Source organism: Plecotus auritus (assembly GCF_963455305.1).
Source record: "Plecotus auritus genome assembly, chromosome: 12".
Classification (NCBI taxonomy): Eukaryota; Metazoa; Chordata; class Mammalia; order Chiroptera; family Vespertilionidae; genus Plecotus; species Plecotus auritus.
The window spans coordinates 23,735,735-23,763,690 of record NC_137778.1 but is presented as its reverse complement, the minus strand read 5'-3'; the positions used below and the strand labels follow the sequence as shown (position 1 = coordinate 23,763,690).

The 27,956-nt window shown below is 41.3% G+C and overlaps 1 protein-coding gene across 4 annotated transcripts in view; it reads right to left on the bottom strand.

Moving 5' to 3' along the window:
- The window catches only part of ASTN1 (astrotactin 1), a 289,500-nt gene that overhangs the window by 178,327 nt on the left and 83,217 nt on the right, over positions 1-27,956 (bottom strand). For all 4 annotated transcript variants that reach the window (XM_080647395.1, XM_080647393.1, XM_080647392.1 and 1 more), the window contains exon 2: positions 6,236-6,423. In XM_080647395.1, the coding sequence (XP_080503521.1) occupies positions 6,236-6,423 (188 nt within the window). The remainder of the gene's footprint in view (positions 1-6,235; positions 6,424-27,956) is intronic.

Genomic DNA, 27,956 nt, shown 5'->3' with positions numbered 1-27,956 from the left:
AACAGGAACTACAGCAACTGGGTAGAGCCATCTGCTTCTCTCCCGAAGCAGTAAGAACAAGGGACAAAAAACAGGGATTCTGACAGCCATAGGAACAAAGCTGGAAACCTTATTAAGACTGAGAGAAGTCAGGAGGGGTCAAAGTGAGGTGACTTGATGATCAAATGGAAAATACAAACATATAAAAGCAATGAAGCCGGGGAGGGGGGTGGATTTAGACTCGATGAGACATAGAAACCAATTCACAGCAACAGGAGCAATAGAACAGGTGCGGAAGAGCCAAGCCACTGCTGAGGCTGACAAGGTGACGCAGATCCTTCATGACCTACCAGTTCCAGGTTTCATGAAATCCTGTTTGGATTTTGTTTTTATCAGAGGATTCCTGTCTCCCTTACCTCCATATGAATTTCTATTGTAAAAGTCCACTACAGAGAAGGCCAGAAGGGGTCTCCATTCTTTATCACTTAAAAGTCTAATCAATGCACCCATTTCACAGATGGGGTAATAAAGCTTCCAAAAAAAAAAGTCAGCCAATTACCCACCATAGTAAAGTCAGCATTAGAAACCCACATTCCAACTCCAAACCCAGTGTTTCTTTCCACTATACCCCAGCTCCCCCTCTAGAGGAATATGGAAGGGTGGCAGCAAGCAAGACGAAGTTAGCTGAGCAACTGAATGGCTAACAGACTCCCATGTACCTGTAAGAGATGCACAGACAAATTATGGTGCCGGGTGAGGAGGTGTGCAAGCCAAACCTTCTTTGGCTCTTGGAATAGCCTCTGAAGGAACCCTGATCTCCAGTCTTTTGCACATCAGTCTTTCAGAGCAAAGACCCAAAGCAAAGAAGTTATTTTTTTAGGGATTTTGTTTATTATTTTAGGAACTGCCCCCCACTTTCCTAATGGAAGGCAGAGTACACAGTGATGAGTCTGGCAGGTGGGCAGCACGCCAGTTAGGCAGTCCAGTCCAAGGATGGATGATGGCTTAAATTGCTAGAAAAACTCCTTGCACTGAATCAGGACCTATCTTTTTAAACCTTCCAATTTATTGACCTAGCTCTGCCCTTCATAGTAAGGCATGACACATTTAACTCCTCCATTTGATTCTTAAAGGTAAAAAAGATCAGCACTGATAAATTAGGGCATCCTCAGTCAGAACTACAAAAATAATATCAACTGATAATAAAGATACAAAAGTAACCCTGATTAATAATTTTTGCAACAGATTTTCTGAAGGAAAAAGGTGTTGACAAAAAAAGGCAGCTCACCATCTCTTCTGTGCCCATGACCATTTAATAAGTACCTGGTGGTCTTGGTGGAGATAGTGATGACCACTTGGAATTGCTCTTCTCTGCCCTGGAAGTGGCTGAGCTTTAGGAGTGAAATGAAGACAACTTCAAGCAAAGTCACATGTGTTGCACAGGCAGCTGGACCAAACTCAAATGTAACAGTGAGAGAAAGGATGGGTCCCATGGCACAAAATCGTTTGCAATCTTGGAAACATGGTCCTTGAGGCTCCCATAAGTTCTGTGGGCTTTCTACTCAACTCAGCCCCAAATGTTACTTCCCTAGACTGGAACTTCTTTCAAGTGTCCATTCTGTTCCTGCACTCCAGAGAGCACCTGTGGTCTCTTTTGTCCCCGAACCTTGTTCTCTTCATTTTTCTCCCTAAAGAGAAAAATGTTGTCTTGAACTCACCAGGGATTCCCAGAAACAAGGAGCTTAGGGACACCTGAGGAGCCAGCAGTCAGGGCCACAGGAGCCTGTAGACAATGGCCAATGAGCTTCATGCGGGGGGGGGGCGGGGGGGAGGCGGGTGTGAGGGGGCTAGACAGCCTCAGCAGCACCCACGCTTGATTAATGGACTTTATCCTCAGGGGGATAGACAAATGCACAAAGATTATTTTTCCCCACAATTGTGAATTGTGCCTAAGAAGGCTGAACTATAAAAGATATTACTTATCAGTCGGAATTATCACTACAAAATATACATTAAAGCACAGTATTTTTGAAAGGCTATTTGCTGTGAAAAATGCACTTAACCAACCTGGATACAATATAGCAAGTCTATTAACACTGCCATCTTTAATTACAAAGATGAAATATATAGATAATACATTAAAAGTCTATTAGACATCATTAAACTCTTTTACATACACTAAGAAGAAAAATGTAGGTCATATGGTAAATTAGCAAAAGTAAAATATGGAAATGTTAATCCATACAGAGTCTGAATAGCCAATATAAAGCCATATTAAACCCGATCGTCTCAGGAATAAACAATCTGCTTATTACTGAAGATTTCTCTGACTTCTGGTTTAAACTCAGACATCAATTTTCATTTGATGATTTTGCTTTTGCTTGTTCAAGAGTTTGCAAAAAACTATCCTTGTGTACTTTTGTAGTTTTAAATGTCAATTATCTTGCAAAATTTGAAATAAATCTCTTCAGCCAAGTTTGAGTTAAACAGGAGGTTAACATACATTGTTTGACCTGCAGAGCAATAATATAAGATTTCAGGAAGAAAATCCAATTATTCTACACTAGGAAGAAATGGTAGCATTTTGGGAAAATAGTTATTCAAAAGTTTTAGGATGCGATTGAAAAAATAACAAAAGCAAAATGTTTTTCAAAGTTTAATATTGCCCAGTTCTCAGCCGAGGTTTGCTGATGGTATATTTGTACTGGGCACTGTGGAGGAAATGACTTACTGATTCTCATTCATACAATGTCATAAAGATACCCAAAAGGGTTTTTCTGTGTTTCTCATTCTCTTGTTACTTCTATTTTGTGTTTAAAACAAAACATGGTAAATGCAAAATATAAAAATAAACAGCAATCCCTGCATTGAGACAAGATGAACAAGAAAGGTATAAATATGAAATGAGAGAAATGTAAAGCTTAAGGTTTTCACAGAACCATTAATTTCCTTTGCACATATTGGAAATAGGATCATCAGTTAAGCTTTTTTAAAAAATATATTTTACTGATTTTTTACAGAGAGGAAGGGAGAGGGGTAGAGAGCTAGAAACATCGATGAGAGAGAAATATTGATCAGCTGCCTCCTGCACACTACCTATTGGGTATGTGCCCGCAACCAAGGTACATGCCCTTGACCAGAATCGAACCTGGGACCCTTGAGTCCGCAGGCTGATGCTCTATCCACTGAGCCAAACTGGTTAGGGCCAGTTAAGCTTTTAAATATATATTTTCTTAATAAGAGAGAAAAGGTTAGATGTATTCATTTTTAATAAACACCTTAAATTTTCTCTTTTTCAAATTATGCTAATGGGTCCAAGCTGTACCAATAGTCATCATTATAGTTAATGAAAAATAGCACCACTTTTATTATTTCATAAAAGCGTTTGGGCAATAGGATTTCATTTAAGTGCATTTTGCTGCCCAATACTGTTACTGGTCAAAGCATTTTGCTATCTTCTCACATTTATAATGTCATTCTGGATGCCTCAACTAGTTGCCTAGTTTATATCCGAAGATGGTATAAAGAATATCAGATAAAGTCTATCCATCTCTGCATCTCTTAAGAAGACATAAGAGACTCTAGGAATCACATCTTCAACCACAATACCCTTAGGCTTGATTTCTAAGCTGAGGGCAAATACAACTGCAGCTTTGAAACTGACTACAATAGACTCAGGATAGGAGAGGCAGTGTGGGAGGTGGTGGTGTGGATTGGGAAAGGAGGAAGGTGAGCAGAAAGCTGGGCTGCAGGGGACTACATTGACCAAACCATCTTTGAGGAGGATGAGAGGGGGGTACTTACATCTTCAGTTCACCCAGGGAACCCTACTCTCCTGCAGAAGTCAAAGGACTACTTAAATTTTTCAATCACATGTGGGCCTTTCCAAGGGGCCAAGCCAGGGACAAATACAAAACCTGTCCATTCTCACCCTTTGCCCATGGCCTTTTAACCTCTGCCTCCCTCAGCCTCATTGAAAATAACTGAGTTTAAATAAAGCTGGAGGAATAATATCTTCCATTTTATTTGGGAAAGAGAATGTCATTGGTGCTCTGCCATGGTGACCAGTAGTATATGAAGAAAAGGTCTAAGGCACAGCAATAAGGCTGACTTTTGTTCTCTTTCCATTTAAATGTCCACTGTCCATTAACCTCTGCCCAGGGGTCTCAAAAAAAGCATGGTATTCATAATGCAGGGTTTCTCAGAGGGGCTGTTATATTTACAGGCACAACCTATTTCCTCACATACTTTGGCATTCTTGATCAGTGTATTTCTATCTTCACTGCCACTCACCCCCACAAATGCATGCATGCACATACACAACACACAGACACACACAATCCTCTAGAGAAGGTACCAAAATACCTCCATCTGAGGATAGACAGTGAGGTCCTTGCCACACTGAAAATATGAGATAGCAACCAGGACAAGCATTGTCTCACAGGATCTTCACAGGATTCCCCCACCCCAACTAAACACGCCTTCTGACATACTACCTGTCTTAACTTTTTGTATTCAAGGTCTTTCTTTCAGACAAAACCACACCCAGTATTAGTTCTTGGGAATCTCTGTACTTATATTTGGTGTGAAAAAGACAGGTTCTTTGACATGGTCTTGGACTAAAAGAAACAAAACGAAAACCACCCATGACCATGACTGCTTCCCCCAACCATGGAAGGCTGTGGATGGCTGGCGGGAAGCCACCCTGTACCCTTTTTTTCACTCAGACCATATTATTAGTGTGAAGACAATGGGGCCTCCACATCTGTCACCCTGGTCAATGTCAGGCTGATTCCTCAGACGGACCGACCTCACCACTCCCTGGAAACTACAAACTATACTGCAGACAGCCTTCTCTGAGATAGGAAACACTGGCCTTTGATTATGGATGTACAAGTACAGTAACACCCATGTTATAAACCTCAGTTCATTTGTAAATATGGGGCTTAGCAATCTCATTTGTCTGCCTGCCTTCTAGCATATCTGGACATTGAGATTAACTATTTGCTGTTCAAAAATTATTTTCTTGACCAGATAGTTTACATAAAGTAGCTTATGTATATGCAGGTAATCTATCGAGCCAGTTATTCATAGGGACATGGATTGAGGAAGAAATAGAAGGATTACATTCTGAGATTTTATGAGAGACTCTTATGGGGAAAGTTTCTATGCCAAGTATTTAAATAATGTAAATTTATATATATCAAAAATGTGTTTCAGTTTCCTCCAATCTGATACACAAAACTACACAGCATGTAGTGATGGTTACAGAATAATAAATGATTAAAGTTTACACCAAGACCTAGATTGGTTCTCAGCTGAATTTCCTAACAGAATAGCCCATGCCCTTCCATACATATGGCTCATGGCTAACCAGTCAAGCCTCAATCTGCTCCCAGGCTACCCTAGGAGCAGAATATGTATTGGCTTTGTCAATATAATACTAATACATAAAATATCAAGTAAAACAGGTATTTTCTATATGCACTGGGAAATTCACTCATTTATTCCAGAAATATTTATTAAGCATTAAGTATGTGAGTGGATTGTTCTAAGTGCTAAGGATACATTGATGAATGATACACCATCAAAGAAAACCCCAACTACCATTGTACATACTTCTAGTAAGATTCTAAAATACAAGTTCCTAGAACTTTAGGAATACTGTTTTAATTTTTTTGAGAAAAGAAATCTGCTAATTAGAATCTTCTAAACTTTTTTTTAAAATTTCTGAATAGGTGAAGGTTACTGATGGTGAAGTTTCTGAGCTGGACTAGAGGGAGGGAGTAGTATCTATTGACATGACCTTTCTTGTACAAGGAGAGGGAGCCAGGATGCCAACTTTCTCCCAGGTAGGGCAAGAGGGAAGAGGAGTTGGTAGCATCAAGCAGCTTGGCTATTCAATCATTTGGCCAACATTTATGGTATGACTATTATAAGATATTTGGATATACAAGTTGAATAATCTCTTTCTAAGACAGACTACTGTTCCTATCTATTGCTGATGGTTGGTAAAAACTCTATGCCTAGGCATGTTCCTACAGAGGACAGTTGGGTAATGGTGCTGTGGAAATAACTGCAACTTTTACTGACACCACAAGTGGATTGCTTTCCCATAAATGGGAAATTATTCATTAACATGATCAGTGATCATTATGGCATTGGGTCTTATAGAGCTGTGTGTATGGCACCAAGACTCTTAATGTCCAAGTAATGTAAGCCATTGCTTGAGAGGTGAAGGCCATGCTGCTCTTACCATGACCGAGATGTGCAGGATCCTCAGCTCCTCCTCTGCTGACTCATGCTGGGGTTCTTCGGTTGGGTCTTGTCCAGGGAGGGTTGGGGCACCATCTTGGTGATGGATATGAAAAAGCAAAGTGCCATTCTCTAGCCACTGCTGCCTCCAGCGCACCAGAGGGATGTCCTCTGTGTTCCCTGAGATCTCTAGAGGACAAACAGCAAAGGCACAGGTCAAAATTCCAGCTGTACCAGACCAAGTCTTCTTATTCATCTTCATAGACACTGGTACAGATTAGCCAGCATCAGCGGAAGACAATATAGGGTTCCAACTAGTTAGGTCAGACTTACTGCTGCTCCAAATCTCAAGGAGTGGAAGAGACCCTGAGAAGAAAATTATCCCCCATAGGTCTTAGCATCATAATCTAGCGAGCCAGCCTCTCACACATGGAGAAAAAGACCAGGTAAAAATTCAAGTTCTTCCCACTATTTCTATGATCAATAGCATCCTTTACCCAGCCTAGTTTGAATACCCTGATAGCTCCCCCTGGGGTAAATGCAAGGTTGCTTTCCTCTTGTAAATTTGTGGAAGTGTGAGTTCCCTAGCAATTGCTCCTAGATACCAGCGAATTTACAACGGAGAGAGTTGGTAATTACCATGCAGAGAACTGGTACTTATGGAGAGAAACATCCTGGAAGGTTACTGCAGAGCAACTGGGCTGACAGGTTATTTCTAAAACCACAATCATTTTCTGCAGAGTCCACTGGAGATGCCTGATATTGCTGTGGCAGGTAAAATAATGTTTTAATTCCCTTTAAATTTTCTCTTCACTTTTGCAGAGCAGAGGTGGTGTACATGGAGAGGGTGGCGCAGAAGTGGGTCCTTAGCACAGGCACAAGACATTCCTAAGAACAGACATTCGTCTGCCCTCAGGGCGTTAGATTGAGGCACTGGTCTATCACCAACAAATCATTAACAAACTTCCTAACATGCACCTCACATATAGGTGCTAAGTTTCTGCTGTAGAGGTCACTGCTATATGACCCTCTCACTAATATTCCTAAGCAACACCAGGTCAAAACTTTGAGATGTTCCACAACAGAGACCTGCTCAACCCAGTCCCTCCTGAACTTCATTGTCCCCGAGACCATTCTTCTTTACCAACTATTACCACCAGGGAACTAACCTTCTGCTGAACACACTTGGGCAAAGCTCTGCTTTCTAAAACTTCATTTTGTAAGGTATAGATTCTCCCAAAATTTATCACCTTTGACCAAAAAAAATAGTAATTCCATAGACATAAAAAAGATTTAATAAAACACATTTAGAATATTCTCATCAAGTACCACAACCATAAAAAGGAAAGCAATTTTAAATATTTATGGAGTTTATAAATACCTTTCACTATTTGTATGAGGACACAAATGATGTTCTGCTTTATTTATTTACTCATATATTTATTCACTTATTTAACAGACACACACTGGGCATATATTAAGCACCAGACCCTATTCTAGGCACTAAGACATGAATCCCCATGAAGCCCTCGACAAGTTCTCTAAAGCAGTGGTTGCCAACCTTTGGACCACCGGTTGGCGACCGCTGCTCTAAAGTAACCCACCGTGAATGAACGTGGTTAAGTGCTACAATACATGCATGGCAGCATTCTGTGGGAACGAAAGAGGAGTCAAGGCTCATCTTGCCTGGGTAGAGGGGGGAAGGAGAGAGAAAAGTAGCCTTCTTTGCAGAAGATGATACTGGTTTGGGCCTTGAAGTATGGGCAATTTACCTTTAATAGGCAGGTAAGTGGGGAGAAGGCATTCAGACTCTGATAAGAGAATGAGGAGGAGGAGAAAGAATGTGGGCCAGTCCTCTCAGGGTAGGTGAGTGACAAGAATCTGTATGAGGCACAGGTCACAGCCAGTATTTAGAACACACTGATATGATTGCTTATCTCACACCACAGACCAGGGCACAGAGTAAGGCAGGGTGTGATGGAGCACCAGCAAGCAGCAAAGACTTAGCCCTTCTCCCTGATTGCCTATGGGACTCAGTTACCCTGATGGGTGCTAGACTGGCAAGCTGTCCATGCCCTGGCATGTGCCTGGCATAGCATCCAGCAAGCTGCAGTGGGTAGAGGGTGTGAGAATGGATGACTCCCTGCATCCCTGTCCAGGTTTTCCAAAGGCACAGCCCCATTTGTGGGTGAGGCAGGGACTCAGGCTTCCCGATTCACCTTTCCTCTAAGGAGGTTTTCTGATTACCAGGTGAATAGAAAGCCTTGGGCGTGCCACTGAGGATGCCTGCTTAGACCAGTAGAAACCCCTCCAGTCACAAACCCTACTAGGTGGCACTTACCCTCACTCATCAAGCCTTCACAACCAAGCACCGGGAAGATTCCTCCTGGGAAACTCACCCTCCTCCCCTAAGTCCCTTTCCTGTCATTGTTGCAGAAACCAAACTCAGTCTCCTTCTCGCCATAGACATAAGTCACCAGCAGCACCGGTTCCTAATGGAGCACCTAGTGGCATAATTGAATCACCCAGCACAACACACGCCCAGCCTCCCGCCCGCACCTGGGATTTATTCCACACATGTCGGTGTCTCTTCAACCCTTCCTGTACCCATTCAGAGGGAAGCTGGCCCTCATCGCTCTAAAGCACTTAACAAACTGGATTTTTATTTCCCAGGTCCTCATCAAGTGGGTCAGGCTCATTACCTCTGTTTTAACTGTGGAAGCAAAGACAAGTCAATACCCAGACCAAGGTCACTGCGCATGACACAACAGGGAATGAAACAGATGAACGGCTGTCATTCCTCTCCACTCCCAGCACACACACTGCACGGCCCGACCTTTGAACATGCACAGAGAGAGGACACAGTTGAGGAGAAAATCCAAGTGGTCTTTCAGGAGTTTTTGTGCTACAGGATTTTAATTTATTACACAAGGAGTTTGTATTCCGTGACTTCATTTAAAATTGAGATATAATTCACATACCCAGAAATTTACCCTTTCAAAGTATACAATCTAGTGGTTTTTACTGTATTCACAAAGCTTTGCAACCATCATCACTCTGATTCCACAACACTTTCATCAGCCCAAAAAGAAGCCCCCATATTCATTGGCCATCTAAGACTTTTTTGGGAAGGAAGGTATTCTACTGCAGGGTTCCAGGAGGGATGGTACCAAGGAAAGAACAGGTGCAGGGAGGGCACTGACAAATGACCCCATGGGAAGGTGAGTGGAGAGCATTTCTGGCCTTGGCACCAGGCCAGTCCTCTGAACCTCTGTGTAGGTTTTTCACGCCCTTCCCTATGGACGGTGATTTTCCCAGACCAGACTCATCATAGAGGACAAAGGTTAAAGGAAGGAGGATGCCACATCTGCCAGAGAGGGCACTGTCATATTTTAGATTCAAGATAATTAAGGAATGATGGCTTCTTCATCAGCTTTTTTCCCTTTCTTGGCAGGACTTGACATGGAAGAGCTAAAATGCTAAACCAGGAACTTATTATGCTATAGCAGTGCTGGGTCAACCAATAAAAGAACTACATAGGGTACAATAAATGTCTTGTGAATTTCATTGCCAGTGGGCTGAGGTGGAGCCTAGAACATCAATGCAGTCACGCTGGACTGGATGTCAGCAGAATACCTCAAGAAGAGGAAATGCTCCCAAATTGCTTTACCAATGCAAGGCTGTCCTAAGACTTCTAAGGAGAAAACAGGGATGGTAATAAAATAGTTACTCTAGTCCAAGGCCCCTTGTGCACTGCACCTGAGGCTCAGACAGGGCCTTTTCTATAGAATAAAACAACTGCCAACAGGAGCCCACACAAGCATCTCAGGATATCACAGGTGACATGAGCGCTGAAGCCATCATCACACTTGGAGTTGAGATCTCTGAAATAATTGTCATGTCAATGCTTCTTAGGGTACGAATATTTTTGGAGCACACCATTTTTGCCAGTCAGTCAACTGTGTGACATGGTCCTTACTCTCAAGGAGCTTTTGGTCTAGCAAGAAACTGAAGATGTGGCCATGAGTAAGTCCTCTAAATAGTAATAGCAGTGCTGAATGAGAGAATATAAATTGGCTGGGCATAAACCCAGGGGAAGAGGTAAAATGTTGGGAAGTGATTGCCAATGAAGGGAATGGTGTGTACAAAAGAACAGCAAAACAATGTGTGTTTGCAAAACCAAGGCAGGTCTGGTGATGCTGCAGGATGGAGGATATGAAGAGGAGTAGTGGAGAACTGAGGCTAAAAAAAAAATGCAGATTGGTGTCAATTGTGAAAGTTGTGAATGCCAGTTTAAGAAGTTAGGAGCTAATGGGAAATCATACACAGTTTTATTAAGCAGAGGAGAAAATAAAGCCACGATTAAGAAGACCCATTAAAGAGAGTAGCAAACAGACTAGATTCAATCAATCTCACTCTGTGACTTTGATCCTAGACCTAGAATCTACAGTGACCCAACACTCAACCAGAGCTCAGGAGACCCAGGTCTGGAATAACCTTCAATTAATTACTAGCTTTGAGTTTTCTCATCTGTATAAGGAGGAGTTGTATAGATAATGTCAAGATCTTGGTAAAACTTTGTCCATCCATGATTCTAAGTTCTAAAGGGTGTGCTTCACAAGACCACTTAAAAAGGCAATAACTTCAATGTCACAGACAATGTCAAATAATCTCTCAGGTCTATAGTACTCCACTTCTCCTTTCCCTCTGAGCATAAGGTGAACCGATTTGGGATGATTTGATTAGAGCCTTTAAGAACCAGGCCCATCTTCAGACTAGATCTCAGGCTGGAGAGAAAGGTTCTCATCACACTGGCACAGACACGAGGCTTCTAAAGCAGAAACCCTGGAGCTTCTATATGCAACACAGAACGTGTGTGATGGCAACTTGGTCAGGGAGAGTCACTCTAGAGCAACGGTCACCAACCGGTGGTCTGCGGACCACTGGTGGTCCATGAGGTCTGAAAGGTTGGCATTTGCTGCTCTAGAGAATAATCTGGGATGGGGAAAGGCAGCGGGAAGGAGAGTAAGACAAAATCACATTAAAATCAGCCTCAGTCTGTGAGCTTGCAGCATTGTCCTTTAGTAGGGTTAGCTCAGGACCCCCTAAACTTGCTCCAAAAATTCCTTCTCTAGGAATCACACCTTCCTCATGCCATCCAAGTGTCCTGTCTTGCTTTAGTCATTTCCTCACTCTAAGAATCCCTGAACTGAGCTTCTAAGAGAATAATCATCATGTTTCAGGATCAAAATTTTTTCAAAAGGTAACTTCGGTGAGGACCAGATCCATGGTGCTGTCTTTTTCAAAGAAATGGACAATTTAAAGTCAAATGTGTATTGGAATTGGGGAAATTCTCAAAGATCCTTTTAATTCACTGAATGACTCAGTTAGAGCAATCCTGGCACTCAGGCCCCTTTCCCTTCCTGAGTTTCAAGCTGGATCCCATGGAGGAGCCATGAGGTGGCTCCAGTGACCAGGTCAAGCCAGGAAGAAGCATTGACATGTCAATTATTCGCCTCATGTCAAGCGCACCTGATGAACTGACTGCAGTTTTTTGGGGTTGAGGGTGACACCTGATGGCCATTACTCTTACAAGACCTTGCTTAGATCAAGATCTTCAAACCTACTGTTAATCTTAAAAAACCTTCCTCCAGCTAAATCTAGTCTAGCTTCTGAGAGAATTCCCCAGAGTTAGAAAAGGACTGGATGAATTGAAAGACAAATAAAATGCACTACCACAAAACTTCCTGCTGTTAGAGGAAGGAAGGAGTGTCCATGGGTTATTAGTTTTGCATGGTTGTCTTTCAATTCTATTAAGTACAGTATTATGAATGGCCTCATATTCTTTATGAAAAAATTACAAGGGAAAGGGAACATCTCTAAAAATAGGACATAGCAACCTCCCACCTTGTGCTATCTCAGCTACCATTCTGAGGTTCTGCGTGATGACAAGGAAGCTCAGGAATTTAGTGATAAAGCCAACTGTCCAAAACTAAAAATAACAAATGGGCCTTTTCCATCAGGGACTATCATTAAGATTACCAAAGGTAGGCCTGTGATTGAATTATCCCTTTTCTTCAATTCTTTTTTTACTTTCCTTTTTCCCCAACTCTAATTTCAGAGTTTGAAAGATATTGATGGTAGGTCTACTTTCCCACATGGCTTTATTATGGTCTTCCAACTGAAACTATTAACAGTGGCATTAACTTTCAACACCTTTGTAAGAAAATAACCTGCTTAAGTCAGGGGTTAATAACAGCAGAGGATCACTAATTATCCTGCAAATCTTTACCCTGGTATCAAACGTGACCCATGCCTTTAATGTCTCTGGAACAGCAGCCTCTAAAGACCCCAACTTGTTCCATAAACATAATGACAGCAGCGCATTAGTGTTCTGGCCATCTGTGAAGAAATGAAAAGCAGACAAAGTAGAAGGATGCAGAGAGAAAGGACAAAGTCAAAAGAAGTGAGGAAACAACGTGCTTTGGGCTGAGCTTGCTGGGCCTCCACACCTTTCACCACAGGGACCATCTGGTATGGAGTGCTGAAGTGACACAATCCTACGGCCCAGAGTGAGAGCCACATAAAATGATTCAAGCAGCACAGATGCTAGGGACAAGAAAGTCTGCCTGGAGTTTGTGCCTATATAGACCCGGCTAAGTGAACAACAAAATGGGAGACAGCATAGCCAGGAAGTCCCTTTGTGCAGATGCTCAGCATAAAACTGAAAAAAAGAACTCTCGCTGTGGTTCCTCTAATCAACTCAGTGCCTGCTGCTGCTTATCATCTAATTCTCGCTCCTCTGCCTCCAAATAGGCTTGAACAAGGGCTGCTGGACTATGTGGGCAAAAGCTTATTAGCAAAATGGCTTCAAACTTCAAGAACCTCTCACCCAACAGATAGATGCCCAGGCAGCTCCTTTCTCAAGTAACTAGAACCTCTTAGACATGATGAGATTTGGAATAAAGCTTTCCACTTGTGACCAGAAGGACAATCAAATTCCTATTTCCCTGCTCAGTGACATTTGTTCCCGATGGAAAGAGCCTAAAGCAGTAATGACCCAGTGATGAGAAAGGGAATGGCAGGTGGACAGGAGCCCTGAACAGGAAGCTGGGGGAATGAGGCTCTGCAATCTCTCTGGAGCTCATTTTTCTAATCTTCAAATGATTGCACTAGAATTCTGGTCTGTAGGGACTCCCCAGCTCTAACCATGGTACTCAATGATACAAAACCACACATGACAGTTGGCTCTAGTCAGACCCCCAAATCTGGTGCAGGCTGAGTATATTTCTGCCAACTGGATAAAAGTCTCTGTGAAAGTTTTTCAAATCAGACTTTCTTCTTGGAGTTTGGAAAGCTCAGTCCAGCCTATCCATTTTAGTGTAAGAATTGGCTATATTGAAATTCATGACAGTGACTTATGGAAACCGCATCAGTGGTCCCCAAGAAGAAAGAATCATCCACATACAGATGCCTCCAAATAATTTCCAATGAATTATTTACCTGTGATCAATTATGTTTATGTAAACAAGGATAATCTAAATTTAAAAAAAAAAAAAACACCAAAAACTTCATCTGATTTCTTTCTGCAACCCCACCAAGATCCCTTTTTAGAGCTGCCCTCTACAATTCAAAAATGTTACCATCCTTTAAGCTGCCCACCCACCACTTCTATTTTTCCCAAAAAGGTTGAAGGTGGACTAAAATGAACCAAAAATGAGAGAAGTGGTGTAAGAGACAGAAATAAGGACCCTCAATGGTCCATAGTAGGTTTTCTCCAAGGCAGGTGTGGGCAGGCGCTGCAGAACGCAGAGGATGGCTTTTGAAATCAGGCTGATGAAAGCAGTGAAGCTTTCTATGGATGCTGCTGGAAGTAGGTCACCGCGCTACTCTCTGCCAGCATGAATAGCAATCAAGCAACTCCATGAACATTCTATTTACCTAACCATGGAGATGAAAACATTCCCCTGGGGGGAGTGCAGCCAAAAGATTCTGACACAACCAGGGAGATGAGGAAGCATTCAAATGACTTATGATTTCATCCAAAATGGTTTGCTTCTTCCTACCACAATGGTTCTCTGGATCTTTTCAAAGCTCTGCAAAGAGTTTATCCACATGATACTCATTCAAGTCTCGTTTGAAAAGGGGTGAGGGGAGGCCCAAAGCTCTTTGAAAAAAGGTAGGGTTATCTGAGTCACAGATGTATTGGTAAGAAAAAATTTAAATATACCTAGTTCTATTCTCCACTGCCACCAATTGACCTTTGTAAATTGAGATAACAGCATACATTTAACAAAATCTGACATCAAGTAAGATGTATAATAATATTTAAACTCTGTAATGTTAAAATATGTATTTACGGATCATTTCATACATTGTAATGAGAATAAGTCCTTTTGAAGCCTGCACTTTCATGACTGGAATTCTGATTTGAGGTTTGCACATCATTGGGGGCCACATCCTTGCAGTGTGGCACTGGAAACAATAGGAATACCTAGGTTTGGAAAGCTGGGGCCCTGGATGCAGGAAGGTTGGAAAGAAACTGCCTACCAGACCCAGGAGAACTCTGTTCCTCCTGAGTCCTCTTTCTCGGCCTCCAGGCTTTCATTGCCAAAGAGTTTAGTATTTGCTCTGATTCTTGATCCTGAACTATTCAGAGAGATCTCCTCTATGGTTCTCACCTTATAAAATGGATAGAAAATGAAATTGATAATGACAAAGTATCACCTGTACATGACTTACAGAAGAGAATAGGCCATCCCCTGTCTTGATTTATCTCCATTTCTAATTACTTATCTAGTTGTATTTCTGTTATCATCTATGATTCAACTCAACAAGTAATGATGTACCTATTATTCACTGGCTCTGTTAAGAAGCCCTTTCAACATTCATGAGCTAACTTAATCCTCTATAACCCTTTAATGTGGGTATTTATATCTCCATTTCATTGATAGAGAGTTCCAGAAAAGTCAATATACTTGAAGAAGTTCACTAGTTAGTGGGAAAATTAGAGGAGAAAAATCCTAGGGCTCCTGGCTTCAAGGCCTTTGTTCCTTTCCACTATTTCAATGCCCATTCTCTTGCTTTGCAAATCTCAAGCCCAGAATACTATAACTAAATTGCTTGGCATTATCTGGCATATAATGAACACCAATCCACATCAATATCATCATCATTATTAATACTATATTTGTTATTGTCACAATTAGCATCATTCATATAAATTCTAAAACTGTGCAATAATCTTGACAAAGTTAAATAAATATTACCTTTAAATGACTCCATCGGCTTAAGAATCTTCAAAAATCCAGGAACCTAAGTCCAGGAATCCACCCATTTAAAGTGAAGAACCTGGTCCAAGTTGTGCTGGCACATTTCTCTAATGTTCCTGAGCAAACTTACACTCTTTGGGTATCTCTGATAAAACTCCACTTACATTCTTTGCTTTAAGACTCAGCCACAGGGCTTTCACAGAGGGATGCCAGGCTATCCATGCCCATTCAAGACTGGCACACAAGGCCAGTCCAGTGAGATTAGCAAGATGCTCAAGAATTAAGATGGGCAGATCCTCCCAAGGGGATGTGGGAGTTGTGACTGAAGTCAAGGAAGAGGAAAGGAGCAAATGAAGGTGGTGTTAAAATAACAGGTGAGCTTCCTTCAGTGGTAAACTGAGACCTTTCCTGCAGAGTAGGCTGTGTAAATGCTTGTTATCATTGTCAAAAAGAAGAAACAACAGGAACTACAGCATATTTGGGGGACCTCAAGAAGAGAGAGATTCACCCTAATGAGAGAGATTGCAGATAAAATTTGATGGTGAGTCCTTGGCTTAGCTCCTGGCCTCAGGAAGCTTTTAAGAGTTCAATCTGAGATTCCTTATGAAAACTTCCAGCGAAGCAGTCTTTATATGGTCAATCACTATCCTTGTTGCCTTTATGTTAATAACCAGGCCAAGATTAATGTAAACAAATTAGTTTTACTGTAATTATCTTTGATTTAAAAATTGGGGTGAAGATAGAGAAAGAAAACCATGCACCTTTGTAGATATTAGATTCTAGATCTGTTCATGGTCTTTGAGGTTTTGTTATATATCTGTAAAATGGATAGGATCCTGAGTTCTTCTAGTTTCCTCAAATATCTAGCTCTGTATGACTCTCCAAACTAATGTTTCCAATTTTCTCCCACCCTTCTTATTTGGAATCACTAACAAAAAAGAATGCTCTTCGTAATGGACTATACCAGATCTTGCTCACTATCCAAATGGTAACCAAATATCAGGAACTTGAACCTTGGGTCTACATCTCCCAATCAGAAAGGGCTCCTTAGGACTCGAGGAACTGCACACCAGCTGAGGAACTCAAAATCAAAAGGATGAGAAAGACAAGTAGCTGACATTGATGTAGAATGTATCCACCCACAATGTCCAATTAAGACTTCATACTTTAAACATGAAATGTTTTATTCTTCTCTTACTCTAGCATTGGCCTGGAAATATAAAGCCACTGTCTACATTTCCCAGGCCTCTGTTAAGGAAGGTAAACTTTCAGGCTGATGGATTTGTCATCCAAGACTCAGATCTATCCATGATGCTAAAGGCCTCCTGGTCCTCCCTGTTACCAATTTCTTTTCTCTTCCCAATGTCCCACAAACTACTATCAACCCACTCAGAAATATTTTACAAAGTTTAACTTTCACAGCAAAAACATCCAGTGCCTTTTTTCTTTCTCTGATTATAACTGTACCTGCTTAATTAGGCACCAATACCTACATAAATCTTAGTACATATGCACTCCATTGTGCTCATAATTTCCTATGTCAGATCTGGCCCCAATCACAAAATGATCTCACCAGGAGCACCCATTTTTGCAAGGTATTTACATCAACTCTTTATTCCAGGCTAAGGGCTTGGCTTGCCAAATATGCTGGAAACCTAAATGACCCATGGTTTGAATGTCAAGTGATCCCTGTGAATGACTCCATTAATAGTGCCACCTTGCCAAAACCGGTTTGGCTCAGTGGATAGAGCGTCAGCCTGTGGACTGAAGGGTCCCAGGTTCGATTCCGGTCAAGGGCACGTACCTTGGTTGCGGGCATATCCCCAGTGGGAGGTGTGCAGGAGGCAGCTGATCGATGTTTCTCTCTCATCGATGTTTCTAACTCTCTATCTCTCTCCCTTCCTCTCTGTAAAATATCAATAAAATATATTTTTAAAAAAATAGTGCCACCTTGGTGGGAATGATTTGTGTTCACATAGGGTTTATCTTTGTCTGTGGTGGTTATCATTCTGCTTGGTCCTGTAAGTGCCCAGATGGCTGGCACATAACCAGACAATGCCTCTTAGGTTATCTAACGGTGCCCCTAAAGGTTCACAAATGAATGAGACACCTTTTTGGTCAACTCCCCTGAATTTACATCATCAAGTTAGAAAGGACTCACCAGGAGGTATTCATGATCCTTTGGAAGGTCCTTACTTCCCTGGTTAGGAGTAAATGTAAATGAGCTGTGATCAAGAACCTCACCTTAACTCTTGAAAGTATGAGGGAATCTGCTGCTAAAAAAAAAACCTGCCCAACAATCCTTAAGATTCTCTGGCCAAAGTTGGTCTAGATAACAGGCTAGCCCTTGGTTATCTTTTAGTTGAGCAAGGTGTTGTGCTGTAGCCAACACCACCTGCTGTAGCTGATTAACACTTCTGGAGAAGTTGAAACTCAGTCACATAAGATGACCAAGGAAGCCTTAAAAACGCCTAAAAATTGGATTGCTGCCTTACTTTTGTTGAGTTCTTTAAGTCTTCTGGAAATTAATCCCTTACCTGATGTATCACTGGCAAATATGTTCTCCCATACAGTGAATCCCTTTACATTTTGTTGATGGTTTCTTTTGCTGTGCAGAAGCCTTTTATTTTGATGTTGTCCATGTATTTAATTTCTCCTGTTTTCTTTGCCCTAGGAGATGTATCAACAAACATACTGCTACGAGAGATATCTGAGATTTTGCTGCCTATGGTTTCTTCTAGGATTTTTATGGTTTCACAACTCACATTTAAGCCTTTTATCCATTTTTAGTTTATTCTTGTATATGGTGTAAGTTTGTAGTCTAGTTTCATTTTTTTGCACATACTTGTCCAATTTCCCAACACCATTTATTGAAGAGACTGTCTTTACTCCATTGTATGCTCTTACCTTCTCTGTCAAATGTTAATTGAGCATAATGGCTCAATTAAAAAATGGGCAAAGGACCTAAATAGATACTTCTCCAAAGAAGACATACAGATGGCCAAGAGACATATGAAAAAATGCTCAAAGTCACTAATCATCAGAGAAATGCAAATTAGGTATCACCACACACCTGCCAGAATGGCTACTATAAACAAATCAACACTATTGGTGGGAATGTAGATGGGTGCAGCCACTATAGAAAACAGTATGGAGTTTCCTCAAAAAATGAAAATGGAACTGCCAAAAATTAAAAATTGACCCAGTGACCCCACTTTGAGGAATATATCCTAAGAATCCTGAAACACTCATCAGAAAGAATATATGCACCCATATGTTCATAGCAGCACTATTTACAATATATAAGATCTAGAAACAGCCCAAATGCCCATAAGTAGATGAGTGGATGAAAAAGATGTGATATATTTACACCATGGAATACTATGCAGCTATAAAAAAGAAGGATATCTTACCCTTTAAGACAGCATGAAGGGACCAGGAGAGTATTATGCTAAGCAAAATAAACCAATCAGAAAAAGATAAGTATCAGATGACCTCACTCATATGTGGAATCTAATGAACAAAATAGATCCAGACATTGAAGCATGCTACAGACTGATGAATTTCAGAGGGAAAGAGAGGTTAGAAAGAAATTAACTAAAGAACTTATATGAAGGCCTGGGGAGGGGCTGGGAGTGGAGTGGAGGGAGTCAATGGGGGGATAAAAGGGGACATCTGTAATACTTTCAACAATAAAGATAAAAAATTTTAAGGCTAAAAAAAGGTAACGCTTTTAACAGGGTCTGTCTCTGACTTATGTGATTTTGATGAATTTGGGTATTAGAGATCATGGCTTTTAAGTGACTCAAAGCACTGAGAATAATCTTAGTTATAATAATCATAGTAATCCCTCCTGATGAGCTATACTGTTGACCCCCGATCAACATGGGGTTGAAATGCACAAGTCCACTTACACTCAAACTTTTTCCAATTGACTCACTCAGTTCAATCAACCCATGCATTTAAAACTTGCATTTTCAAGGGTCAACTGGCGGTTGGGAATCCGCATATGTGGAGGGCCAACTTAAATTATATGAAGATTTTTGACTCTGCAGGAGTCAGTGCCCTTAATCCCTATGGTGTTCAAGGGTCAGCTATATCCTCTCAAAAGCTTTAAAGGCACATCTGCAGCCAGTAACCACAAAGCAAATGATCTCTACCAAGACTAGAATGTCAGACAAGGAACAAAGAGAGTGACTGACTTAAACAATGTGAACCTGGCCCTAACCAGTTTGGCTCATTGGATAGAGCGTCGGCCTGCAGACTCAAGGGTCCCAGGTTCGATTCCAGTCAAGGGCATGTACCTTGGTTGTGGGCACATACCCAGTAGGGAGTGTGCAGGAGGTAGCTGATCGATGTTTCTCTCTCATCGATGTTTTTAACTCTCTATTCCTCTCCCTTCCTCTCTGTAAAAAATCAATAAAATATATATTTTTAAAAAATGTGAACCTGAAGTCACAACCTGAATATCACATAGGATCAGCAAAACTGCAGGAACTCTGTAGCAGTAGTTGGGAGTGATGTTGATGCCATACATGTTGATCACCTCTTAGGTATACTAAGATACTGACCAAAAGGGGGAAATGATCATAAAAGAGAAACAACAGGCCCAAAATGGACTCACTTGTGCTAAGGCCCATGTCAGCAAACCGAGACATAATGCCTAACTCAGTTTCAGGTTCTTCCAGGAATATAAATGTGAACCAATCTGGAATTACCGTTAGCACTGGTGAAATAATTTGCCTTAGAGACCCCACACCTTCCACCAAGCTAAGGTGGCCTTGCCTAAAACAATCATTCTTTACTAGAAAAAACTTCCTTGCCCCGCCTCTTTCTGCCTATAATTCTTCCATTTTGCACAGCTCCTCAGAGCTCCTTTCTAGCTGCTAAGATGGGATGTTGCCTGATTCATGAATCATTAAATAACGCCAATTAGATCTTTAAATTCATTCAGTTGAATTTTGTTTTTTGACATCATAAATGCCAAGCAGTATTGATTGCACTCAAGTGGAGGCTTGCATTCTCATCTTCATCTTGGAGAACAAGGCTTTCCACTCCATTCCTGCAGACCTGCGAGCTCACCTTGCTGACCATGAGCACTGGCTTCTTACACATACACAACTAGGGAGCCCAAAGCTCAGTGGGCCAGTCAGTTCTCCAGGCTTTCTCTAAATCATTTTCTCCTACAGATGGGTGTGTGTGTGTGTGTGTGTGTGTGTGTGAAAATATCTGTGTATCAAACCATAATGCTGCACACTTTAAATAGGTACAATTTATTTGTCAATTATTCTTTAATAAAGTTGGGGGAAAAAGAAAAGGGAGTATGTGACTTCTAAAGACTCTTCTCACTCTAAAATTCTTTGATTTTTTAAAAAAATTTCCTATGATCTGTAATTACCATGCTGGGGCTGAACCTTAGGTTCCTAAAAAGTGAAGATGAGAAGTGGTAATAATCTTATGTATCTTTGTTGTGTTCCTCAGCCTGATAAAGGTGAGTGTTTACAAAGACTCAAGGAAGTAAAACATTCCATATTATAACTTGCAAAGGTCTTACTTATCCCCTCTCTTTTCACTTATCAATCCTGTCTGGTAGGTTCCACAGAATTAGAAATCAGAAGGCCAGAGGGTAAGTGAAGACTGCAAGGGCTAGAGCAAATAAGACAGAGACAGCACTAAATCCAGCTTCTCACTCCTCGCACAGTGCTCTTTCTACTACACTGTGCTGTCTACCAAAGTGATGCTCATTTATACTGAGAAATCATGAACCACTCTGCTTGTATTTCAGCTTAATGAGTTAGATACACAAAAGTTATACAGCAAAAGTAAACACTCTCAGGAGTTTGAAAAGTTTCGGCTTCTAGACCCAGGAGTGAAATTGAGTTATTAACCAATTCACACAAGGGTATAACTCACGTAGCAATCTGATGTAATTTCCCTGTGACAGACTCCCCTGGAGGATCAGATCTGTTTTTTCCTAGATTCCCATTACCAGTCTGAAGACTTTCTTGACACTGCCTTGGGCCCACTTCTGCAGGCTGACCTGTGTAAATGCTCATTACAAAAGGGATGAAGAGGACCTCTAAATGACCTGACAGATATCCCCCTAGAAATGTAGGTCTAGCCATCCAGTCCCTACTGAGTGAATGATGATAGTTTAAAAGAAATACAAAGATCACTTGATCGTTAAAATACGTTGCTGATCATCTGGGAATAACATGCAATGAGGGAACACCTTGATAACATCTTTCCCCTTCTCTCTCCCAAATTCTATCTTAATTCTAAAACCCTTCCTTCTCAACAGGCCCTCCCATACACAAAACACCCATCCAGGGGCTGGAAGTGAGAAGTGGGAGCCATGCATGGTTCAGGAAGGGTGCATTTTAGAAAGTAGGTGAACTGTCTGCCATTGTGCATTCATCAATAGCACTGCCCCTCATGCTTACTTTCTTCTCCCATCCCTTCCTGCTCTTCTATATGGGTCTGAATCTATGTTCATACACTTCATGGCACAAGGGACGTTTTCCTCTTTTTCTCATCTCTGTTTATGAGACTTCATTCATGCCCTGGACAGATTTAGTGTTCATAACCTGCTGGATGATGTGATGATCAGGCTGAATCTAACAAGAATAAAGTAGGGCAATTGATAGTTATTACTATTTTTTTCACAGTAACTAACTTATATTGAGCATTTACTATGTGGCAGGTAATGGCTAAACACATACATTCTCATTAAGCTATTTGATAGCTGATAAGGTAGGTACTATTGTTATCCAGGACTAGGAAAGTAAGGCAAAAGGAGATTAGGTAACTAGTCAAAGGACTTGGGCACTGTGACTCTAGGTATGAAACACACTCTTCCTGAAGTCTCAGTTTTTCCATTTGACAATAAGTAAGTGATAGTCCAGTGAGGGGTCATCAACAGGCAGGCCAACAACTCAACTTCAACCCCTGCCATCACTGACCAATGAAAAGTCTGTAAACACACTGTGAGAAGGTAAGTGAGGAGTGTCTCTGGTATCATCTGCATTAGAATGGGAAGGGGGTGGTGGGGAGGCTCAAAACTGGGACCTAATAATCCATCAATAGATTCTCTTCCTTTGACCTTGATCAAGCCAAGGCATTGTAGGGGTACTTGGACAAACATCAGCCCCCAAACACATACTATCAACACATTATACAATAACTAATGCTTATGAAGTGTTTCCAATAAAACAGGCACTAAATGCTTTTGTTTCATTTCACTTCATTTTCATGACCATTATATGAGGTGGATAACAATTACAGGTGAGAAGGCTGAGGTACAGAAAAGTTAAGTAACTTGCTATATATAACTTGTATAGCATTATACATTTAGCAAGTGGAGGAGACTGCATTAAATAGGATGTCTACCTTCAGAGTCTGGGTTCTGAACCACTTTATTTATCTGCCTCTTCCCTATGGGGCATCCTACTACATGCTCCCTGTTATAGGCTAATCTCTAAGAAACTTATCTTCTCATTATAAAGTTCTTGCCTCTTTTAATTTCTGCCATAGTCATGTTACTATTAACTGGCATTATGTTTCTTCTGGATTTTAAGTTTTCATGAACAGCAATGCTTTGCTCATATTTCTACTGCAAGGTGACCCCACCATGGGTAGTCTTACTGATCCTGGCTGATCCTGGCATATCCCACCTGCATCACAGATCAAGAAATTAGTAGGTGGAGGTGATGTTGACAATTATTATTTCTCATTTGGTAACACTGGCCCATTAACTAGAGGCTATAACAAAACCACTGTTAATGGAGTTTTGCAAAATGAAAAAAAGAAAGTGCTGGGTTTTCTGTTTCTGGTGTGTAACAGCACCCTCTAAAGAATACAGCTATAAATTTCATAATCAAGCCATTAGGTTGTGAACAAAAGTCAGGGTAACTGGAATGAGCAGATTATCAGACTTGAGTCAGGACACAAAGGAAAGAATTTAAGGTCAGTTCTATAGTGTTGATAACTTCTCATTCTGTGGCCAAGAAGACACAGAGCTCAAAGGCAAGTCTGTGCCCATGGGCATGCATCCTATCTTAAAGCTGAGGTCAATTTCAGCTTCTTAGGAACCATGTCTTTTTCATTCATGAAGTTTTCAGTATCTTTTTTGTTTTGTTTGCTGCATCTATATTTTCTGATTACACCACACTCTGGGAAATAAGTTCCATATGAATAATATCTGCTGAGTGAACCAGCACTTCCTTTAATTTGCCCTAAACTTACCTTCATGTACTTTCAAATAGAGCTTTGAATCCTAGGCGTTGAGTATTTGGTGAACAAAGTCACATACTCCTGATGTGGTAAATAGAGATCACATTCTCTCTTAGTCTTGGCCTTTGTAACATTCATTTTTCTTACATCCTTATTTGGCTATTGCATCTACTATGTGTTCTGTCTTCACACAACCACACCCACTTCCTACTGCCCAGTGTAGCTGCCTTTCTGTGGGTTCATTAAATGTGTTCCCTAGAGACAAGGCTCCTGCCTCAGAAATCTTTATGCCTCAATTTCTCTATCTTTCAAAAAGTGATTATAATACAAACATCTACCTCACAGAGCTTGTTAAAGTGAAAATGCACATGGAAATGCTTAAAAATATAGAATCTGGAGTTGTTGTTATTATTATTGTTAATACAGTCATGAAAGATTAGTCACAAGAATAACGTATTTACTTCCTGGTAAAAGAAATCCATATGATTCTACATGGGTGCAGAGCTCTGCTGTGTTTCCCATACCTTTCAGGATGACATTGTGCTTCCCTGTTTCAGCCAGGACAGCATGTTGGGTTGATGTTTTCAGAGAACGATTTTAATGAACCCTAGGTTATTTCCCTGAATCCTTAATGAATGACAGGGAGCCTTTTATTTTATAACTAGAGCTCGACCCTTTATCTGGGAGAGCATTCCTTGAAGACATAAAAATCAACCTTCTCTCTTCTGTCCTCTAACATAAATTCTAATGATCTTGCAGTCAGTCTCCATTGTCTTGGCTTTTTTGTATATAAAGTTTAGTATTGTACAAATCATGCATGAGATCTGTTTTTTAAAAAGTAGATTCTAAAGGCAGAACCTCCCAAAGCTTTTTGAAAATCTAAGTAGATCCCCTTGATCAATCAGCATGTATGGAATATTGATCATTCAGACTTGATTTCCCTTTATAGACTCCCATTGTTACCAGGCCCCCCCCACCCCCAACCTTGCCACTGTGTCCATCACTTTCACTCATGGTAGGTTCAATTAGTATTGAAGGACTTACAGATCTCATCCATCACCATCAAGGTCGGTGGTTTGCCCCAGTGAGGGCTCAGAGTCCTTACAAATAGGCATGGTCTGCCAGGTCAGGTTGAACTACCTATTTCAACACCACTTTACCCATTGTCACCTCTGAAATTCTTCAGGACACATGGATGGATAGTACACTGCACCAGCAGTTTAACTAATCTTGTTACCTGGTTTTGGGTATTCTTAGTAGTCATTATTACTTGTTTTAGTACTTAAATTTCAGGAAGAAACATGTTTGTTGAAATTTCATAAATTCATCAGGAAAAACCAAGGTAAGTCATTCTGTAAGTTACTTTTCTCATTTTTCCCTCTACAATCATGAAAGAATGTGAAGGTTTTCTGACTTGTACCATTTCTTTCTATCTCATGGGGATCTCTTACACTCCTGATCATTCCAAAATCTATTTTTGGTCAATTCATTTCTATTTATTACATATTATTTCACATGTAGTCATTTAATAATCTATTAGAGTTTTCCAAATCCTTGCTTTAAATTTTTTTTTATATATTTAAAATATCAGCACAAACATATACTAGGTAGCTTTTGCTTTCGCTGCTAGAGGTTTCCTCAGTCACTTAAGGGACAATTGATATCTTATTTTGTGTTATCTTCAATTTTTCACGAAGAGCCAGAGGTGACTTTTGCGGGGGGGGGGGGGGGGAAGCTTCTGGTATAAAGATGGCTTTTCTTTCTCTGGGCAAACCTTTCCACCTTAGGTGAGGGATCCCTCAACGGAAACCCCTCAACACATCCCCTAACCTCAGCGGAACAAACCAGAAAGCCTATGCTGACTGGTCTCAGAAGTGAGACCAATGGAGGGGAACTCAGCCTTTGCTGATAGTTTGGGGAGGGACAGGAGAAGAAAATATGTTTTCCATCTAGAGTTTCTAAGATTTAGTAAAGTAGCCTGCCCTGCCTCTTTATTTTTTTTAATATATTTTATTGATTTTTTACAGAAAGGAAGGGAGAGGGACAGAGAGTTAGAAACATCGATGAGAGAGAAACATCGATCAGCTGCCTCTTGCACACCCCCCACTGGGGATGTGCCCGCAACCAAGGTACATGCCCTTGACCGGAATTGAACCTGGGACCCTTGAGTCCGCAGGCTGACGCTCTATCCACTGAGCCAAACCGGTCAGGGCCTGCCCTGCCTCTTTAATTAGCTGTTTAGAAAGCAAGCCTGTCACATGGGATGGAGTCTGGATCTATTCAAGAGATTGATTGGAGCAAGACACATTTTTGTCCAATCTAGACAGCTTCCATTTTATTGGAATTGAGGCAGGCCATAACCTACCAGTGACTCAAGGAAATTGGAGTAATTAAATCTCAGGTGTGTGTGCATATTTGCCATATTAATGATGGATCTGTGTTAATATAAGTCACAGAAGGCTTCTGCAGGACCCATTCGAATCTGCTAGAGGTGATGCGACCTCACAGAGACACTGCTGCTCCGTGGCACTGACACCGAGAGCCCTGGTTCATGCGGCAATATCTCCTTAACCTCCCCAACTGCTCCCCTCCATCCCAGCTCTGGTGTGGGACGTCTCCCATGACAGCTCAACTCCAATCAAATTATTTCATAAATGCTGATGGCAACTCAGGTGAAGAAAATGCCAGTTACCCATACCTAGTTAGATATGGAAGGAGCATAATTCACAAGCATGATTTTGGCATCAGACTATGTTTAAATGTCAACCTCTCTACTTAACACTGATTTGTCTTGAACTGGTTACTTAAGCCCAATAAGGACTATAATATCTACTTTATAGAGTTCTTGTGAGCAGAAAACAATATAATAAATGTGAAGCTTTTAATACAGTGTTTCATAGCTATGGTCACTTTAATGATTTCTCCTTTTCTGACCTTGAAAATATTTTAGCTACTAGAAATTAATTTCCAGCCATGCCTCATAGGCTGCAGGGCTACTTCATGGTGAGGATCATATTTGGAAGGTTTGTGAAAAGACAGATAGGCTGTGCCCTGAGCCTGTATATCCTAGTGCCCGCCCACTGCTCCTGCTTAAGGAAGCCACCCTTTCACCCACAGCCCTTCTACATGACCCCAGTGGTGGGCACCTCACCTATGGGCAGCCTGTCAGTAGACTGGGCCATGAGTCACCACGTGGCTCAGCACAAGAAGATGAGCTAATCAGATCCCTACTCTTAGGGGTTTGAAACCGGGAATATGGAACTAATCAAGCATATTGCAGGGAGATGCAGAGAGAAGCACAGATGGGAGTCTGGGCCTAGGGCCACTTCAAGCTGGAGAGATGAGGAAATAGAAAAACCATGAGCCAGTAAAGCTCGAAGGTGGAGAAAAGACAAAGCTCGAAGGTGGAGTAAATGCGAGGCACAATGGCAGGGACAATCAGGAGCAACTGAGCGGAGAAGAGGCACACGGATGCAGGGCAGCACAGGGAACACCCCGAAACTCCTTGCCTCTGGAGCCCCAAGAGCTGGCCTGGAACCAGGTCCGCCTGCCTTGAGGCCCAGCAGGAACATGGCTCCCTTTCCTTCTTTCCTGGGATTCCTGTGAGGTCGCTGCCTCCTGCTGACAGGTGTGCATTCTGACCAGCCCTCCCATCACTGAGTAACTTGAGTGAATCACCATGCCTGCAATCAAAGAGCCTGCCCACTGAGAGGTGAGCATCCCTCAGAATTGTGAATGCTCAAGAATTCTGAACTCTGGCTCCTCACTGGCTGGCCTTGATCACGGCACCCAGCACAGGCCTCCTCTGATCATTTGTCATAGCTTATATAAGAGTCTTTTTTAAAAAATTTCCCAGAACAACAGGTAAATATATACCATTCTTTATTTTTAACTTTCAATAATATTCTGCACTAGTTTCAGGTGTATAACATAGTGGTTAGAAAATCATGCAATTTACAGAGTGTTCCCCCAATATTTCCACTATCCACCTGGCCCCATACATAGTCATTACACTATCACTGACTATATGCCCTACATCTCTGTGACATTCTGTAACTACCAATTGGTACTTCTTAATCCCTTCATCTTTTCCACCCAGTCCCCAACCCCTCCCCTCTGTCACCTGTCAATCTCTTCTATCTATCTATGAGTCTGTTTCTGTTTTGTTTGTTTGTTTTGGTCTTTAGATCCCACATATGGTATTTGGCTTTCTCTGTC